This window comes from Cydia fagiglandana, chromosome 1 (assembly GCF_963556715.1).
Source record: "Cydia fagiglandana chromosome 1, ilCydFagi1.1, whole genome shotgun sequence".
NCBI classification, from domain to species: domain Eukaryota; kingdom Metazoa; phylum Arthropoda; class Insecta; order Lepidoptera; family Tortricidae; genus Cydia; species Cydia fagiglandana.
Window position 1 is genome coordinate 10,548,351 of NC_085932.1, and position 18,394 is coordinate 10,566,744.

General features: G+C 34.7%; 2 protein-coding genes across 9 annotated transcripts in view; one reads left to right on the forward strand and one right to left on the reverse strand.

Moving 5' to 3' along the window:
- Positions 1 to 18,394, forward strand: part of LOC134663736 (protein retinal degeneration B) — a 427,614-nt gene that overhangs the window by 251,884 nt on the left and 157,336 nt on the right. The gene's annotated exons all lie outside the window — the stretch shown is intronic.
- Positions 8,981 to 18,394, reverse strand: part of LOC134663766 (dachshund homolog 1) — a 165,928-nt gene continuing 156,514 nt past the window's right edge. For all 8 annotated transcript variants that reach the window (XM_063520292.1, XM_063520266.1, XM_063520257.1 and 5 more), the window contains one exon: positions 8,981 to 10,931. In XM_063520292.1, the coding sequence (XP_063376362.1) occupies positions 10,801 to 10,931 (131 nt within the window). In that variant the 3' untranslated portion in view covers positions 8,981 to 10,800. The remainder of the gene's footprint in view (positions 10,932 to 18,394) is intronic.

Sequence of the window (18,394 nt, forward strand, 5' to 3'; positions counted from 1 at the left end):
CCACCATTATAATTTTTCACATCATCGTGGTTCATTGTTTGTGTATCTTTGCACAATTTTTGATTTACGAAAACTATTTTGATTGTAATAGTCTTTAAAAAAATCTGACATCACTGAGTCTTAACTTAGGCTCTTTTACACCTTTTAATATTCATTAGCTTGCTAGTGGAAAATGCGATTATACCTAATGGAATGTCTTGGGTGAGACTTGAACTCGCGGCCTCTGGATCGATACTCTAGCGCTCTGTCATCTGAGCCACCAAGACCTCATCCATAACCTGGAGTTTCGATCCAGAGGCCGTGAGTTCAAGTCTCACCCAAGTCAGTAATTTTTCCACTTTTAAGTTTCAGACAATGATAAAGGTAAGAATAATAGTATTACGACGTATAATTCATGCATGTTACACGACTAGGGAGAGGTAAAGGACCCGATTCGGATTTTGAACTAGACATCTATTAGATATATTTTAGACATCACAAGATACGATAACGATATTTTTAAGATCTAACCTGTCAAATTTGACATTTGCGCGATTCTGGAGATACTCTTGAACGATTTCCACAGGATATGACTTAGAGATCCAATTCACATTTAATAGATATCTTACTCTATCTAACGTAAAAGTGACATTGGTTGCCCGAATTGCGCTGCAAAAGAACTAGTTGATATCTAAACTATAACGTATCTAGTACGTGTCGTCTCTTGTCTTGTGTTGTTGTTGTTGTTGTTGTGTGTTGTTGTATCTTGAAGTTCGAATACGGCAGAAAGTTGGTTAGCATTGAACTACTCTCGAGAAACCTTCTGCAGGTAAAAGGTTCTATGTGTCGTATAGGTATTACAGTACTAACGCTACAGTAATTACCTGCAAACGCAGCAAAAAGTGCACATATGGAGTCGAAGGTGGCAGCGGGGCGCAGGCCACTCCCCCGGCGACGCCCGCTCATTTTAAATTGTAATTACAATTTATTATTGTCTCTGCCTTCATCGAACGCCGCCATTTTATTGATCATGAAATCCATATACGTATTTTAATTTGATGGCGTGCTTCAGTGTTTCGAAAAGATTGAGCATGTTCCATGTGGATCTTGGGTGAATAAAGTAGTTCGAATTGATGTTAGCTTTCATTTTTATGTTTCATTGATCAGAGTATCAATAATGATAATTGATATTGTATGGGGGCTCATGGTAAAATGATTCTGAACTAAAAGCTGTAAGTTTCAACGGGCACCTTGTCCTTTAGTCCAACCATAGAATAAAACCTGCTCGAATTGAATACCTACTGCTGTTTCCGTGCTATAAGGAATCAAGCTCAAAAATCTATCCAGCCAGATGTGTTTTGATAAAATAAGCAATTGTCCGTTCAATCCCATTATTTATTGTAAATGCATGCATTTTTTTCTGTTACCCTGAGTAGGTACTTAATTATCTTACCCAAGTTAATTATCAAGTGTGTGCTCTAGATCGTGTTCCGAATATTTTCCTAGCAACTTCATATGCACTCAGGTGTAAAATATGTCAAATAAACTATACGAATATAATATATTAGTATTGTCTTATCACGAAATCCAATTTGATTTGTCGAACAAGAAGTCAGGCTTAAAACCCGAAGTTTGTCCGAGTGTGTGGGACTTGTTATGCGTTAGCGACCCGCGTTTGTTTCGGGCCCGCTGTCTTCTCTCGTTAGACTGTTGTAGTCGTTACTATTGATCCTGTAGATGTACTAAGCTGTATAGAATGGTGATATTTATGTTAGGACACCGACTGAACTACACAAATCACTTTTTTTTCATTGCTTGGAGGATATTCAGCTTCGGTAGCTAAAAAGGTAGAGCGAGGTAGGCCGATTACTCAGAGTAAGGTTTTCCGTTGAACAAGTACGCACAAGCGCCATGGAATTGGGCCACTTGGTATGCAATTTTCTGCAAAAGGTGACCCGATTCCGTTCCATTCCATTATCATAAAAATATTGGCTGAATACGAGTCAAATTAATAAGTCTTATAAGTTCTGCATAGTTCATATAGGTACTTAACCCTTATCTTGGCAAGACTCAAAATATCTTAAACATAAACATTTTTTTAGTTTTTCGTCACCTTTTGTGCATACTAGACTATTAAAAAATAAGGAAAAAAATCCAGGATTTTCCAGTTTCGGAAAATCATATGTATCATATTTGATACAATGCCAATCCCTCGACAAAATAGTTACCTACTTTTTAAAAGAAAAATGTGGATTATAGTAAAAATAAAACATGTAATGCAACAGAAATTAACATTTATTGCTAATTAAACGCAATCTAAAGCATCAGATGACTATTGCACCTGTAAAAATGAATTATATCTACGAATACCTGATCACATGGGCGGAAAATTTGATCCCGTAAAATTGCAAAAAAGTCGTCAGCAAAAAGTTGAGTTAAATATGAAAACTAAACAAATAAGGTTAAAGTAAAAAAAAATGTGTTTTTACTTTGGGGCCATTTTATTCAAATCATATATTTTTCCGTGCTACGTGCTACGGCGTAGCAAAAAGGCTACGGCGTCCTAATATACTGTTAAATAACATCCATTACTTTAAAAAAAAACAAAGTTCACTAACTAATTACTATGATGACTAATATGACGTATTGAAAACATATATTTCAACCTCTCACAAATATAAAAAAATTAATAATTAAATAAATCATCTACAGCTATTTTGACGACAACTTGGCAATGTATTAAATATAATACACATGTACTTTTATGAGTTCTTGGCAATGTATCAAATATGATACGTAATAGTTTTATGTAAATATTTTATGTGTTAAATGTTTTTAAATGGGACCACTATGTGAATCCTAATACACTAACAGATAGTAAGTGTATTAAAATGTAGATTATGCAAAAATATATACTAATCTAAGAAATAAGTGCATAAGTTACAGCACGAAACAAGATCTGTTGTTTCCGTGGCGCCATGTTGATAATTATTAATCAATTTACAATGACACTTGTATGTATTATTTTTTGCTATAATAAAGGAGGGTAGATCGACATATCTATAGCAGAATTACTTTGTTAAGTAATAAAGTGAACCTGCTAGATTTTTTTATGTTCCATGTATCACGGGTGTTACGATGCCAAGATAAGGGTTAACTACTTTGTGTATTTGGTCATAAAAAGTAAAAAGGTATCTATGTACTTAATAAATAACAATAAAAAAATAATTACATTTGAGATTTTACCACCTCACTTGCAATCACCTCGGGTAAAATAATTTCGTGAATTGTTTTCATTAATCTTAATGCAAATTAGGTAGAGTCCCTTTTTGTTCAAAGGGTTCAGTTGTTTTCATAGCTGAGTGTCGCAACGATTGTTTCTCAATCGCCTTTAGAATGATTAAGATTTACATAAGAAAATACAATGAAAGAAAAAAGGCACTTTTGTCTGAAACATAATTAAATTACTATTTAATCAGTAGGTACCTACTCTGATTGATTGTTATTAAGTATTACGGCTCGATTCGGGAAATGAGTTAGAGATTAACTATAGATACCATATAGTAAAGATAATATCTTTAATTCATTTCCCGAATCGCGCCGTTAGTATGTTATAAAAAGCTCAGCACATACCTATAATCGTGTAGGTATTTTGAAGCTTTACAATTAAGTCATAAACACACTACTTTTCACACTAATATGCGAGAATTTTGACTTTACTTTAAACTGCTTATACCTACTTATACTTAACGGGTTCCTTAAGACAACTTTTCTTGCATGTATTTTGTGACTGAAACGATGATTGACGAGATGGATAGTAAACATCAGTAGGTAAGTAAGCGGAAAGGTGTGGGGATTTCAAATCTCGTGCTGTGGGTTCATAATACGGCTCTTACCAACCGACTTATCAAATGCCAACAACACCAACTTATCGCAATTTCCTTGACAAATAGTTAAGAAGTAATTTTGTTATCTCTCAATGCTATGAATTTTCTTAAGTCCTAATACTAAAGTTAACCGTTCATGTAGTCGTACTCCCGCTTATTAACGACATGTACGCTCTGTACGACAAGACAATAAACACAGCCGTACATCACACACCGACATAACTCAAAGTTATTTAATTACGCCGGAAAAACTAATCCGCGGAGCAGAGAGCGAAAATTACGCGCGTCCTCGCAGGTGCGTGTGCGTGAGCAGCTACGGGGGGCTCCCGAACTTGCAGTCCGATATACATTCTCCGTTTGTAATATAAATGACAATGTATGACCATTACTGAATAAATGATATGATATGATATGATATGATAATACAGAATGTAATAGAAAAGAGATAATCAAAGTGGCCTAATACAAATCGCAACACACCTTTGCTAGTTAAGGATGTGTTGCGATGTATTTGACTGTCATTAGTTGGCGATCTGGCTGTATCAATGTTTTACTGATTGTACCACACAGGAGTATCATCGCCCAGTTACTCGTAACTGTCCATCGGTGGACCTTATGCCTTTTGTAATAATATAATTAAATTTGTGTAGAATATAATTAAACTAGATAACGTCGGGTGACAAGCAAAACTCACTAAGTACTATCAAAAAATTAAAGTAACAATGCACTTTATTACACTTTTAACACGGTTTATTGTCCAATAATCTCAATGATGTTAGTTAGTGACTTTTGCTTGTCACCCGACAATAATACCAATGATGTATTGATAAAACCTATGTTTCTACAAATATATGTATTAGATATTAATGCCCTTACTACTATTTTCAATTTCGTTAAACGAATTTTTTTTTTTTTTTTTTTTATTGAGAAACAAACAGTCTTAAATACACATATGAGCAACTTAGCTAGTAGCTACAAATTAATTTTGGTATAGACCTATAGTTCCCTAATTTACAAATATATAAAATTAGTGTAAACTTATAGTACCCAATTACATAAAAATGGAATAGATGTAAAAGATAAACGACTCAAATACAATATAAATAAATATAGCATGTTAAGGTTTGTTTTGCTCTCGAATCATCCTGTATCCGCGCCATACTTCAATGGAGACTAGAGGCGGCAAGGCGCTGTCGCGCGACAATATTTATGCGCGCAATATTAACTTCGCTACGAGTATTAACTACGAGACTCGGAAACGATACGGTAAATGCAATACACACTTACATATTATATAATTTATACATTCATTAAGTTCCGGGTCGTTGTAACTTACTGGCAAAAATCTAGCCACGAAACTGGCGGCATATAGGAAGTGAAACGAAAAATATAGACGCAGGAAGAAAAAGATAAATTAATATTATAATTAATATAATTTTATTAATAATTTGCATTATTTATTTAGTGTAAATTGTGTAGTGAAGTTGTTTTATTAATATAATTGACCTTAAATAATAAAAGTAATAAAAGGAAAAGTTCCCCAATACTACTTTGCAATGTATCAATTCATATTTCTAAATCGATATTCGCGCGTCTAACCCCCTCGGGTATCAATATACCTACTCTTTAGTCATCAGACCCTAAAAAACCTGTGGCCATCGGAATTAATTTTAATTGTGAATTTCCCATTTGAAACTTAAACCAACCGAAGAAGGCGATTTGATCATTTTCCCGCGTACGTTCAATAAACGATCGTCGTTGCCCTAAAAGATTGTGTATGATTGGAAACCCGACGCGCATACGCTCTTTTAAAATTAAATCGACAAAACGATTGCTTGATGTCCGACATCGGAAAGGGAGTAAGGGAGTGATCGCATGAGCGATTCCGACCGGCCCCGGGGCCAAAATAAAAATCATTCATATGGACAAAATAAAATTGCATCCCAAATAACCTGGTGCTCATCGGGCGAAAATCTATTAGCAATAAATATGAACTTTTCCGATTTCACAGGATTTAAAATTGCGATAGAGCGAACTTCTGTATGAAATGGGGTGGTGGACTTTCCAGGTTTATGGTATGGTTGTTTTATTGGTTCTTTTGATTAAATTGCTCTTGATAATTTTGAAAAAGAATTTTAAGGTTTATTGGAATTGGAAATGATTTGAAATGTCATCAGACATACTAATGTCTTTTGTATTGGAGATTGGGATTAGAAAGGGACAACATGATTCGACCCTGAACCGCTGTCAAACTTCGTTTTTGTAGGAAGATTCCTTTCTGTACGGTAGTACTACTAATTATTCTGTGGTGGTACTTACTTATTAGCAAAAGGCGAGAAAGATTTCATAAACAATAATTTTACCAATTGTTTCTATGAGTAGGTACTCCTACAGCGTAAACCAGAGAGACAGCATTCTTGCCTTTCCCATGTGATGTGAATTCAAGTCAGTAAGTTGTTAATAGATATTAAATTGTTATTTGTTTTACAAGGGGTCAACCAAAGTTGTTGTGCTAATATTGATATCCGAGCGAGCGAAAGAGAAGAAAACTTTGCTCCCGAGTGAAACACAAAATTTGTTACCACACCAACGCGAGCAAAATATGTACTACTTAACTGTAAAACATTAGGTAGGTACTTCGTAAATCAAAGTCAAATACTCTAATAAATATTTATCATCAATTCATCATTTAAAAGTCCATCCTACCAGCCAACATGAGGAACTTACTCAACATTTTCGTCACTCTCGTGGATAAAATGCAAACTTCTCATCAGTTTTTGAAATATAAAAGCGCTGATGGCCTAGCGGTAAGAGCGTGCGACTTTCAATAGTTTCAATCCGGAGTTCGCGGGTTCAATCCCCGGCCCGTACCAATGAGTTTTTCGGAACTTATGTACGAAATATCATTTGATATTATTTGCCAGTCACTTTTCGGTGAAGGAAAACATCGTGAGGAAACCGGACTATCCCAATAAGGCCTAGTTTCCCCTCTGGGTCCAGGACCTTCCAGGTCAGATGGCAGTCGCTTTCGTAATAAATAACTAGTGCCTACGTTACGTCATACATGGGATTAGTTGTCAAGCGGACCCCAGGCTCCCATGGGCTGTAGAAAAATGCCGGGATAACGCGAGGAAGAAGAAGAAAGGGAGTCTACGAGATGGTGTGGTGAAAATTAATTTTCACGACCAAAAAATACTTTGTGGTTATAACCTTATGGATATTTAACTGCAAAACTGAATTATATGTATTGTGTTCAACTTATATAGATTTGTTGTGTGGCTATTAAACACAGTTATCTCTGGTAACGTTGACGTCACGTCACCTGATATCAAACCGACATTTGAATCAAACTGGAATCATATCTTAATGAATGATTGATGCCCCTATTTGGCAGTGTCCAAAATACTGTACACAATCTTATACCCTCTTTTTGTACTTTTTTTCTTAACCAGAATCATTGATACTGTTGAGCGCCGAGGAGGTTTGAACTCACGACCTTGCGTGATTTTTGAAATAATAAGCCAATATAAGATGTGACATAATATCTAAAAGTATTCAAAGCTAATCCAAAACTGACATTAATAAAGGGTCTAGCCGCAATCCCATAGTGAAACTGCCCCTGGCTGAAATGTATACCTTTCTTAGGCGCGTTTATTTGTCTTATTATAAGATATCGTTTTACCAAATTTCAAGCCTAGAATCCCCTTGGTTTGGCAAAAAAAAAAATTATTTTTTAAATCATTTTTATTTTCTTGTAACTAAACTAGTGGTTCTATTGTTTTGAAATTTGGATGTTACATGCACCTAATGCAATAACGTGAAAACAAGTACTTATATAAAAATCTAAAAAAATATAATTTGTTTATTTTTGGATTACATACAACGTTGAAAATTTTCAAAGTAATTGAGCACCCCCTTGTAGTTGAGATAAGGTTACAAAACTTGGTGTACATTATCAGCATAATAAGTGTAACCAAATAAGGGGGTGCCGCTTCTTCTAGCTAGAGTTTGAATTTTTCCCATACAAACGTAAACCCCTAAAGTACGTAAGAAGGACGGCCTGTATCCATTAGTAAGAGATTTTTACCTTGTAGCCACAAATGCATTTTTTTACAAAAAATATATTTTATGCAAAAAATATATATTCTGCATTAAATAACAAAAAATTGAGGTTGTCGCTATTTCACAAGTATTAAAAAAAAAGTTTAAAAAATTAAAAATATATATTTAAACCTTTATAAATAAGTTACAATCTTGATTTTTTTTAATGAACTACCATTAGGCGCATGTAACATCCAAATTTAAAACAATAGAACCACTAGTTTAACTACAAAAAAATAAAAACGATTTAAAAAAAAATGTTTTTTGCCAAACCAAGGGGATTCTAGGCTTGAAATTTGGTAAAACGATATCTTATAATAAGACAAATAAACGCGCCTAAAGAAAGGTATACATTTCAGCCAGGGGCAGTTTCACTATGGGATTGCGGCTAGACCCTTTGCATATTGTCATATTTAATTGAAGATTTACCGTCTTTCACGTAATATACAAGCACAAAATGAGGTGACCTAGGTGTACTTAATTAATTTTTGTGTATTGGTTTGTACCTAACTACCTTCTATTAACTCTTTTCGGCTTGCCTTTCTACGGCAAATAAAATTACAAATATTTAGATTCATTAATCTCTATTTCATATTACCTAGTAGGAGCCCCTACCGGGCCCTATTCTACCGGGCAAATAATATTCTTGCATATATGGTTGCTAGTAACGTTACGGATTTGAAACTCATATTGAATTTGTGCCCGCGACCTACGACTACTAGAGCCTTGCAGCTTGGGAGGCTTGCAGCGACACCGCATGAAAACGGAAACTTCCTAATTTAACCTGACGCATCAACCTTCTTACACAGCTGTCTCTTAAACTGCACAGTTAGTCATATCAGGCCGTAACACATGAATACCTTCTTTAAAGCAGTAGCAGTCCCTCATTGAACTATGATTTTCTCAAAAGTTTTAATTGTTTCGAAAATAATGCGTGACGTCAAACATATTGATGATTTCGCGTTGAGTTAGAGGGTACGTAATGTTAGTTAATTCCATAAAAATACACAAAATGATGTTTTCACTTTTTTAATCTTGATATTTTCATCTACGATACAAGGCACACACACAATTTTTAAGTAAAATAATTATAATAGAAATAATAAATAACACTTGCTCTCAAAAATTGCATACAACAAACAAAGTTGAATATTAAGGTATTTATTACAAAAAAGCCTCAATATCTGCCGGAATAAAAATATCTGTGGACAATACTGGAATTGTAGACAGTTCGAGCTAAATACTATAGGTATTAATTTGTTCTATGTTATGTTAGTATTGTCGCGTCTACATTATGCCGTGGAAATGAAATGTAACTGATACAAAAGTACCACATTCACTCTCCATACAGTCACACATGCTCATCTAAACATTTATAGTAACAACTAAGTTTTATTCATTACCCATTACTGATGAAACGTCGAATCTAGCGCGTGCTCGCGATCGCGTCGGCGCTTGACTATTTCCTCCGAACTAATAACAATAGATGTCCAGAATAAGTCAGGCCCTCCACAAATTACAAAAGTACTTCATGTTTAAGCTACCACTGATTATAGCCAAGCGCCAATATCACACCAGAAACGATCTCTAAATCTTATGTAAGTTATTAAAGACATTTAAAGTCCCCCGTAAACTAATCATATAAATAACACTATCATTTATACTTTATATATAATATTAAAACTACCGCTCTTAATGTAAGGATAGCTACCCATACATCGACTCTTCGTTATGGATATGAGATACAGCGATTATAATTATTTATACAGCGTCTACGCCACCAAACTTTAAAGTAAACACTTAGGTTATATTGTACGCAAAACTGTCTCATCTGTGTTCAGTCCATAAATTTCAATTGTATAAATGTGTAATTGTAAAACAGCTAACGTAACGAACCTATCGCAAGGTAATGCAGATACCTATGTATATATAGTAAAAGTTACATCTAATCATTGCACTAAAATTGAATAAATTACATTATAGAAGATCACAATATAATCCTATTATTTTTCAATATGGTCGACGAATTCGTATATTATACGAAAAAATACAGGTACCGTCTAAAATATAATTTAGTTTCACTGGACAAAAATACTTTAGGAACTCAAATAGTACCTGATAAAAACCAACTTGAGCCAATTTGTAGAACACGAAAAAAAATCTCAAAAAACAGTCTTTGATCAATTCCTACCGTTTTCGTGATCAATTTATTAAAGAGCCCAATTTGATTTTTATTAACTGCCCATAGCTAAAGATATGTGGGGTAGGTACTCAAATACTCTCGGAATACAAAACATGTACAGTGAAATCATGAAAGTCAAACGAATATGATTCATTCTTAACTTATAAATATGGCATAGTTAAAAGGTACTCTCGTTAAAGATTAAATGTTGACGAATAAATTACGTAAATCGTCGATAAACAGTTAGACTTACTTATTTAAATATAAAGCGATATTTACAAATTTTACTATGGAAGAAGAGGTCATGAGACTTCGCCACGAAATCTACGTATCTTACTTCAATAACAATATTTACATTACTGTAGTGCTTTTTAATCTCAAAACAGAGAAGTACAACTTACTTCATCGAGATCTTTATACGAAAAACTTGACTATAATAAACAATCGGATGAACATTTAATGTACATGAACATATTGTTTTCGACCATTCGCCAAGTCGAAATAATCACTAGGGACCGTCGAATTGAGTCTCCAATAAATCTTTGGATATTATTTTTCCCTGAATTCGGGTTTGACGCTGATAATGGGTTTCCTGGTCTCGTCAGGCTTGTCGTGCTCCTGGGGGTGTTCGGCGGCCCCGGCGTCTGGTAGCTAAGTGGCCGAGCTGAACAACACCGAGTTCTTGTAGTAGCTGGCGCGCTCCGACAGCGGGCTCTTCACGTCGCGCTCCATAGCCTGCTGCCGGGACTTGCGCTCCATCTCCAGCTCTTGGGCGAGGGATTCTGTTGGCAACAATAAACAATATAGTAAACGTCCTTTTATGTATATATAACTAAAACGGGTAAAACTTGATCTTTCAAATTATGGAATGAACTCGCTTTCGTCAACACAACAATAGTTACAAATACGTTATATAAGATAATTGTACAGGACGAACTGGGTACCGCCACAATTCAAATTAAAGTTCATATTCAGGCGACAAGTGTGCCGTCCCGGAAAATGTCATTAGTGTTCTGCGGAGGTTCAGATCAAACAGAATCGCGCAAGTGTGGCACTTGCCAAATTAATATTCGACATACTTCGCAGTAAAAACGTGTCTGCCCTGTCACTCGCAATATACGTTATTATTAAATTGCGTTCAAAAGGGTACGAAGGTTTGATTTAAGATACGTTACGTGTTATTTTTGCTAACTAGTTTCATGTACCGATGTACATACTTATATTACTTATGTGTCTTACATGTGAGTGATGGCTTACAAGGAATCTTGCAACTTTTTATCACAGATACCTCTGTAGTATTTCAGTTTAAGTTTCCAGAACTTCAGGTGTAGAAACTTTCCTATTGAACTTCATTCATGTGTTCATTTGACTCGTGAAAGTAAGATATGTGACGACATTGCGACCTAATGTATTTTATTGTCATTGGTCATTGACATGACCAATCGACATGTCGCTTTATGATTGCTATAGTACCTACGACGGAAATGAAATTCCTATGAAATTCGGTTTTATTTATTTATTGACCGCCATGTGATTTGACATCATAGGTCCAAGCTAGCAAAATATAAGCCTTACCTACTTCAAAACATGAAGGTGACTTTGATATCGTACGCTTAGACTCATAACGCCTTTAAAGGTTCTTAGCTTACAGACAGATCAAAGCACTAGTATTAAACACTGATTACCTATTTGATCCTGAAAATGTAAGCTTATGAAGGTATGTGTAAAAAGACAGACACTGCAAAAAGATTCGAATAAAAACTTAAATACGTCTCAAGAACAGGAGACACAGTAATAAGATTTTAAGAAAATTGACAAAGTTCGTGAAGAGGCAAGAGTAGGTGAGGTAAGGCAATTGTCTCCGAAAACGTCGACGTTTTACGAAATATGCTTATTCAATTTCATGCAACGCTTGCCGCCTCCTGCAATTTACGAGATATAAAAGATATAAACGGAATCGCGTTTTTTGCTTACTTTGATGGAACATTTTCTCAACAGGGAATTCAATTTTTTATCCTGGCATTCGTTTACAATTTATGATTCGAGTGTCCAAATTTATAGCCTATTTTCTCTTTGTGTTATCTAACTAAGTGCTGAATACTTACATTACAGGTGGATCTTTTAAAAACAATAGTGACATAAATATAAGACGCTACATAAATTACTTGAACAAAGAAACATGAATGGAGAGTGAAACTCTTTGCTTGGAAAAACATTCGTCAGTTAAAAAAACTCAATTATAATCCGATTTGTCTCAGTGAAGACTAGCTGCAGGGCATCACACTCGCAAGTGTCGCAGTCGAGGGTTGTCCCGAAACAGAAACCTATTATCCCGGGCGAGATTATACGCCTAGGGCGTCACAATTAAATATTATACACTTAAAAGCTTCGGCCTTTGCCGTTTCAGTTCGCTGCCACCCCTTAAATGTCCCATTAGGTTTGTTTGAATACGTAATATTTTTGCATTTGCCGCTCTTAAAATAGAATTGCCGGTTCCTTTGACTGCTATAATCTATTTGTTCTTTGAAATACCCGTAATGCTTGAGCGCTTTGCTTAATAAAAGTTTAACTTTAATGTTTCTTATTTTGTGTCTCAAAAAATAATTCTCATTTACTCGTAATTGTTTGGTACCTCGTGTCTCAACGACGAAGAAGTGACTTAGTTCGACATTTTTATTTTGCTTGTTGTTGCATTGGTTAGCCTCACGTAGGCATTTCAATACATTCCTTTTTTTGGAATCGATGAGAAAAACGGGTGCCTGGAACCAAGTTGTCGATTAATTTTTAAAAGAAACGAATCGATTCTATAACTAAATAGAGAACCGAGCAAGAAATTACGATACCCGCCCATTCGTCGCAACGACAAATTGTTTATCTTATTGGGATCACAGAAAAACTTACTGTGGTGTTGGACTCTTTATTTTTGTTTCTAAGTTTTGTCACACAAAGCAGTATTGAATTGCCTACTTATATTTATTCGATTTCTTTGGGTTATTAAAAAAACAGAATGAAGGGAAGTTTTATATTTTTAAATTCATATATATTCAATATATGAACGTGACGATTCAACAGCAGACGTGGCTTCACAAGAAATAGTATCTGTGTGGACATTTTGAGCAATTCGATCACGGAGTTCATTCTACTGCTTTTTATTCATGATTTTCATGATATAGGTACCTACCTCTATCATATCATGATCCTATAGTGCCTCAAGTGTCTTTACAGTAGATGTAATCGAGTTAAGTCTTGTCTGTGATTTTGAAATAGAAGACACATCAACCCAAAATAAAAATAATTGCTATAAAAAATATAGGAGAACGTCATTAAAAATTTTAATTTTACGCCGCAATCGACACCTTCGCTCATTGTTATCGCAATATTAATTATTGTTAAAAAATCTGGCAAAAAAACTTCATTAATTATTTTTGGGAATTCGAGAAGGTTGTGCACAAAAGGGGTGTTCAAACGGGATTCGTGAAAAGGGGGTCGTGTAAGACGCTTTAAAACACTGCCGAATCCCTTGACACACTTCCAGTTAATTCCAATAAATGGGTGATGTTGCGCGGCGGCGTACGTAGGATGACTGTCAGAGCGTGGCCAATCGGAGAGATAGGATTGATTTTCTATTAACAGATTTCTTTTTACTTTTTTAAAACTTCAACTCGTTCGTGACTTTGACACAGGCTTCAAATCGTTTACCAACACCAACCTTTTAGATATCAAGTCTACAAATGACATTATAAAAAATACACAGTGTTATTTAAAGAAGGGGGTTTTCCGGTTTGGCTTTAAAATGGCAAAGTCTTCTCAAAAACATATTTTTGAAGTGAAAACTTCCTTAGCGGCGCTGTGCACTTTTTGAGGCGGGGAAAAAATGTTAAACTCGAGACAGTGTAAGGCGTAAAGCGTAACCCTCTCTTTCTACCGCGAAACCCTTTCTTTCTAAAATGTATGCCTGAGCCTGCTGTTTCGTTTAGGCGGCGCAGGGCCCTTGCGTGTCGTCACGTGTGACGGACAATGTCATTGTTTTTGATTTAAATGCCATCTAGTGAGTTTCCCTCAAACTGGTATTAATATAACTGTAGTACTCACAGTGATGTACTTAGGGGTTTCAAGTAATGCGACGAAATAACGCTAGATGGCGTTAACCTCAATTATACATAGTGCTGCAGACGTTTTGCACTAGATGTCGCTGTTATTAATATTTTGAGTTACAATGTCGCTGAGTTATCACTTCTGCTGGCACTCCCGGAGTGCAACCTGTTGTTTTTTTAACAGTTTTGAATGATTCACGGTTAGTTCCACTCGATGCATATATCCCGGTCGATATAAGTCTAACATATTTTTTACTCATTAATCTTGATTTAACGTAGAAGTGCGCAGTTACTGAAAAATTTGTCTTGTAACGCATTTAACCATTCTTTGTTTTTAATTCTTTGTTTATTTAACTAAATTTCATAACGGCTATATGTAAAATTCAGCTATCACCTTATTAAAAGTAACTACCAAACAACTTTATATTCAACGAGCGTAAATTTGACATTGGCAATCTCATAAAAATTTTGATGGAAGCAATTTTTTAAAGAAATACAAATAATTGTTTTAATGTTCGGTTAATACTAAGTTACAGTGTACCTAAATAGGTAGGTATCTAGTCCGTATTCCTGAAGGGTAAACAAAAAGTTATTATCGGCAAAGGTTTCGGCCGCACCTGTGCGGTACAGTTTTATTTCCATTCATTTTACAAGCTCACCTATAAAGTACGCGGGAGAAGTTCCCTCTTTATTAATTTTTCAACTTTATATTACTTACCATCAGTTGCTTATCAGTTCCAACGAGAAGTAAGATATGTAGGTATTAGAGATGGGTAACTACCCGGGTAAATACCCGAGAGCGGGTATTTACCCGGTAAATACCCGATATTTACCTACCCGCGGGTAAATACGCGGGTATTTTCGTATTTCTTCTAAATTTGATGTGTTTAACGGTATGTGAGTATAAATAAGATTAATTTAAGTATTTTTTTATAATGTTACATAAAATGTATGTTCAAACTAATTACGAAAAGGTTGCTATGAGGTGAAGTTCGATTTTAGCATATCAGTCCAATTATGAATATCGTGTAAAATCATTCCCTGGCTTTCGGAAATGTTTTAAAATGCTTTTAATATACATTAGAAGGATGAAAATAAATACTACTTATGAATGATAATAAAAAAAAATTTGCAGTGTCACAACTTGGGAAGCTCATAAGTCAAATTAAGTTAGTTTTAGGACAAAAATGCATATAACCTTTTTTGTAGGAAATTCTGTCTACTTTAGTTTGTGCATACAAGACTTTTCAATATTAATGACAGATTTCAAGAAAAATGAAAAAGATCACTTTTACCCCCCTCCCCCCAACCACAACCCCGCCGACCGAAGTTCGAACGTGTATTATCAACGTATAAGTACGATAATTTACTCAAATCTAAATAAAATACTCTTATGACGGCCTTTTTTTAAGTATTTATCAAAATTCTACTAAAAATTCCTTAGTTACAACTGCAGGTTTCACTAAACCATTTCATTTTAAATGACATACAATAATTACAACCATTAACTCGGTTTATATCTCCACTTTAACACAAATCGACATGTGCAACAAGAAATGAATCTACCCGCCCATTCGGGTAGATACGGGTAAATACCGGGTAGATGGGTATTTACCGGGTATTTACCTGGGTGGGTAAATTGGGTAAATACCCGCGACCCATCTCTAGTAGGTATGTTTCGTTCAAAACTATTTTCTATGAACATCATCGGCCGATACATATCGAGTATAGTACTTAGTACAGAGGCTTCCTAGAGGATTTGGGCTTCAGTCCCCACGGTTAGTCGGGGTGGAAACTTTACACACACAGTTACGATTTTTTTGGCTATGTATTCAAGTGTCCGCACTACGTTTTCTTCCATAGTAACGTTGATAACTGTTAAGTTTATAAAAAGTTATTATGACCGAGTCAGGATTGAAACTTACGACCTCTTGTTACTTTTCTAAAACTTAAAACTTTTTCTATAAAACTCTGGAAAATCAATTACCCATTTTTAATTAAAACCTATCATTTGAATGAAAAGACTTCTATCTGCGTTATATTTTGTTTTCATCCCGTTCGTCAAAGAAAGGAGAGAAACTTTTCTAATTTACGATTTTTTTACCGACGACGGCACTGCAAGAAGCGTTGAAAAGAATCAAGTTTTAATTTTTGTTTTCCTGCAAACAACTTTCATATTTACCGTCTTCGTTTAGGTAAATACTGACTCGAGGACTGCCAAGACATAAATAGGTACCTAGTTGTAGGCATAGGGAACATAGTTTTGATATTCGTGAGTTTTGATTTGTCTGTAGTCGTTATACAAGTAGTTATTTGTTTTACAAGGGGGCAAAGTTGTTGTTTAACCGCTCGTGCTAATATTGATACCCGAGCTAGCGAAAGGTTCGAAAAATGGAATCTTGAGCGTTGCGAGGGTTTCAAAGCAAAGGGTTAAACAAAATTTGCCCCCGAGTGAAACACAAAATTTTTTACCACACCAACCCTAAGCAAATATTTAATGTAAAATATCAAACAAAATCAAACCAAATCAAATCCAAATGAATGTTATTAAATATTTATCATCCACAATCATCATTTAAAAGTCAATTCTACCAGCAAATATAAGAAAACAAAGTTCAAAATTTGCATTTGTTTACTTTGCCTCACATGTGAATAAAATGCTATCAGTTTTTGAAGTGCAAAGTAGGCTTACTTTTCGAGCTTGTGTGGTGAAATAGTACATTTCGATGCTAGTGATGACATTTCCGCACGTGTATCGAACGACGTTTTTTAATACAGTTGCGAAAAAATAAGAAAAACATTGTTAATCGTACACTAAACAAAAGTGGTAACAGTGACAGCTCGGTTAGACGTCGTCTTTAAGTATATTATATCTATGGCGTTTGACAGCTATTCCGTTCCATTCAGTCAACTTATTAAGAACGGAATTTTCAATATTGAATATTAAAAAATAAACGTGTTATAATGATGAAGAGGTAAGTAATTAAATATGAAATATGTAATATTTTTCGTATTCTTACATTAACGGTAGGTTTTTATGCTGATTACGACGTTTAAAGGAAACTAATATTAACACTCATCAATAAGTAGTCGTGAATTGGAACAAGTATAAATTTAAAAAAATTGGAATAGTAAAAAGCACTAGTTCGAGATAACCAACTTTCCGCACGCTAAACAGCTACGTAAAGTAGCACTTTTTGAGCAACTGTATTAAAAAAGAAATTACACTTATAGTTTAAAAGACTTCATTAATCCAGCCAATGCCTCAATATTACATATACGAAGAAAGTGTGTTAGCTGTGTGTGTTACTCGTAAATATTCAGCTAATTGTAATAATTTGGTTTCGTGTCTAAAATAATCACAACATTTCCTTCTACCTAGTTGTTGGGACCCTAGACCTTTTTCCGTTTCGCTATTGCGAGTGCCTAATTCGTTTCGCGTGTTTGCGTGCGTCTTGAATGATACTTGGGGTAAGGCAACACTTAAATTAGTTGCTTTCCACTTGAAATGCAATTCGTTTTGTAAGTACTCGTCTGGAAAATACGCGAGATTATTAAAGCTTTCATTTGAATGTAAACTCACAGTCAATTCTACAAATTTTTGTTTCTCTACAAAGATACAATGTTACCTACCTATAGTTCGTTTTTTTTAGCATTAGAAAGAACTCCACAGAAGTAAGCGTACAGTTTCTATCAGCCTCTTTAATTCTTAATATATATTGAATTATCTAATGTAGCACGGTCAATACATATAATTTACTTCAATTTATTACCGTTAAAAGTGCCGGATTTGGAACCACAAGCTTACTTCTGCGAAGTTCTTTCTAATGCTAAAAAAAACGAACTATAATACAAAACTGTGAATGGAAAAAAGAGCTGGTGCACAAGTTATTTGTGTTTGTTGTTTTTATTGGCACGCTCAATTGGAATTTAAAACTCATGATGTAATAACAAGTTTTACAAATAAGTATGTACAGCGAACATTCCAGTTTAAGGGAGCTCTACCCTTAACTTTTAGTGGGTTCAATAACTTGGCAATCGTACATTCATATCAAACTTACCCCAATAAAACACAATATGAATTTTTTGGAAGGTACTTCTTAGTTATTGGAAGTCATTATTTGTATGACTTAAAAATTATACTATACTTA